Here is a 1,870-nt window from a genome sequence, read left to right as displayed (position 1 = left end):
TCATCTGCTCCCTCCGGAGACGGGAAGACTGGATGTGTGGGTAGGACTGTGGATGGCAGAAGGAGATTTCAATTTTTTCCTTTGAAGCTTTTTCATGGCTCTTTTCACCCAGGGCTTCTTGGGGTCAGTGCAGATCTCGGCACCGGTGGCAGTCACAACCCTGCAGTGAGAAAGGAAAGAGAGTGAAAACGTGAACCATGAGCTGTTCCCTTCCCATGCACTACTCCTTCCCTCCCTGTGTGCAGCCCCATCCTGGGTGGAGGCTTGGAGCCATCTCCAGGAGCCCCTGCCCTCCTCCTCGGGCTGACGGTGCATGTCTGAGTCTTCCCAGACCACCGGCATTAGCAGAAAGCACCAAAACCTATTTTTTCCCCCCCTCTGCCCATTCCACAGAGCTACTTTCCTACCACAGCCCCCCCCCCAGGCACGTGCTCCCAGCTGGGACCGGGCTGTCTGCGGGGCAGGACGGGATGGGGGGAGCTGCTCTAGCTCCCAACCGTGACGCCGTGCTGGGGGGGGGGGAGGCAAACCCCGGGGGTACTCACACAACTGCAGGCAAGGAGCAGTCGCTGGGCATCTCATAGAAACTCTGCACGTGTCGGACGGGTTTCTGTGCGTACTTGAAGCAGCATTCGATGGGCGTGATGTGGGCTGTGAAGGGAAGGGAGAGACGTTGTGAACACCCTTGGCAGCATTTTGCAACTAATTGCAATGACACCGCAGGATATCGAATACAGGATGGAGGCTGTGGAGCTCCTCAGCAGCTCCCACAGCGTCCCACGGCAGGGATTCATTTCCCTTCATGGCAGCAAGCACCAGACTGGGAAATGTGGACAGCGGTGGGCAGGGGAACGGCATGGGACCCGGCATCCCACAGCCCGCATTGCTGCAGCTGCCAAAGTGCACAGTGAGGTTGGGGGACGAGGTTTTGGGGGTTTCCAAGGTGGGGGCACAACTTGCAAGGTGTTTTGGGAGGCTCCAAACAGCTGCACGTGCTCTCCCCCTCCAACCACTTGCTCATCCAGCTGAGACCTGGGGAATGGCTACCAGAGTCTCCTCCAAGTTCCTGCAGCATCTCCCCAGGGCCGGCTTTGCTGAGGCCACCCAGCACCCTCTCCATCCTTCCCTGCACCCCAGGACGTGCCACCCTGCACCAACCAGGGGGTTGCTCCTCCTGCCAGCAGCACCGTCCCTGCTGGGGTTTCATGCCTGACCTCCCCAATGGGACGTCCCCAGTGGGGACCCCGAGCCCTGACCCACAGCGATGGCCCACGAGGTGCCTTACCTGTGGCACGGTGCAGGGAGAAGGTGAGGAGCAGCATGAGCAGCAGGACCGTCCTTGCAGCGAGCATGGTGGCTGCCTGAGGGCTCTTCCTCCGTCCTGCTTTGTGCCACCCTGCCCGGTGTCTGTGGCTTTGGCTCTCGGCGCACCATTATTTATTCTCTGCATGCCACCCACTTTAACCGCTTTTCCAAAAATTTCAGACATGTTCTAGGAAACCTCTTCCCAGGGAGAAGGGGATTTCTGTCGTTGTTTATTTTGGGGGCACATCCAGCAGTGGGTGGAAGAGGCCGAGGAACAAGGCAGTCACTTCTGCTTTCTGTGGAAGAGCTGTGAGGGGTTTCTAGGAGGCTTGGGAGGAACTGAAATTTACCCAGGAAAGCAAATTAAAAACAACTTTCTGTGAGGCAAGACATCACGTCTAATGCTTGCCTGTTTATTTCTGACAGGAGCGACAACTCAAAATCTCTGAGCAGGAACAGGTCATTGATAGGTTTAGCTGGTTTGCCTGAGTCATCAAAGGCAAGTGTGTAATGAGTCCCCTCCAAACCAGCCTCCCCCGTCACCCTGGCCATGCCAAGGGCACTG

At 57.5% G+C, this 1,870-nt stretch overlaps 1 protein-coding gene across 1 annotated transcript; it reads right to left on the bottom strand.

Moving 5' to 3' along the window:
- CCL22 (C-C motif chemokine ligand 22) lies at positions 1-1,354 on the bottom strand. The gene is made up of 3 exons (XM_009290820.1): positions 1,286-1,354; positions 546-651; positions 1-160 (listed from the first exon to the last, which is right to left on the bottom strand). The coding sequence occupies exons 1-3, from the start codon at positions 1,350-1,352 to the stop codon at positions 1-3; spliced, it is 333 nt and encodes a 110-aa protein (XP_009289095.1). The 5' UTR covers positions 1,353-1,354.
- Between the last annotated feature and the right edge of the window lie 516 nt (positions 1,355-1,870).

Source organism: Aptenodytes forsteri, unplaced genomic scaffold, assembly GCF_000699145.1.
Source record: "Aptenodytes forsteri isolate BGI_AS27 unplaced genomic scaffold, ASM69914v1 Scaffold14, whole genome shotgun sequence".
In the NCBI taxonomy this organism is placed as follows: Eukaryota; Metazoa; Chordata; class Aves; order Sphenisciformes; family Spheniscidae; genus Aptenodytes; species Aptenodytes forsteri.
Note: the sequence above shows the minus strand (reverse complement) of the source record. Positions and strands in the feature narration are given on the sequence as shown.

Coding starts and splice junctions, on each gene's coding strand:
- CCL22 (XM_009290820.1), bottom strand. CDS start 1,352: ATGCTCGCTGCAAGGACGGTCCTGCTGCTCATGCTGCTCCTCACCTTC. Junction 652..1,285: donor CTCCCTGCACCGTGCCACAG/GTAAGGCACCTC, acceptor TTCCCTTCACAG/CCCACATCACGCCCATCGAA. Junction 161..545: donor TGCTCCTTGCCTGCAGTTGT/GTGAGTACCCCC, acceptor TTCTCACTGCAG/GGTTGTGACTGCCACCGGTG.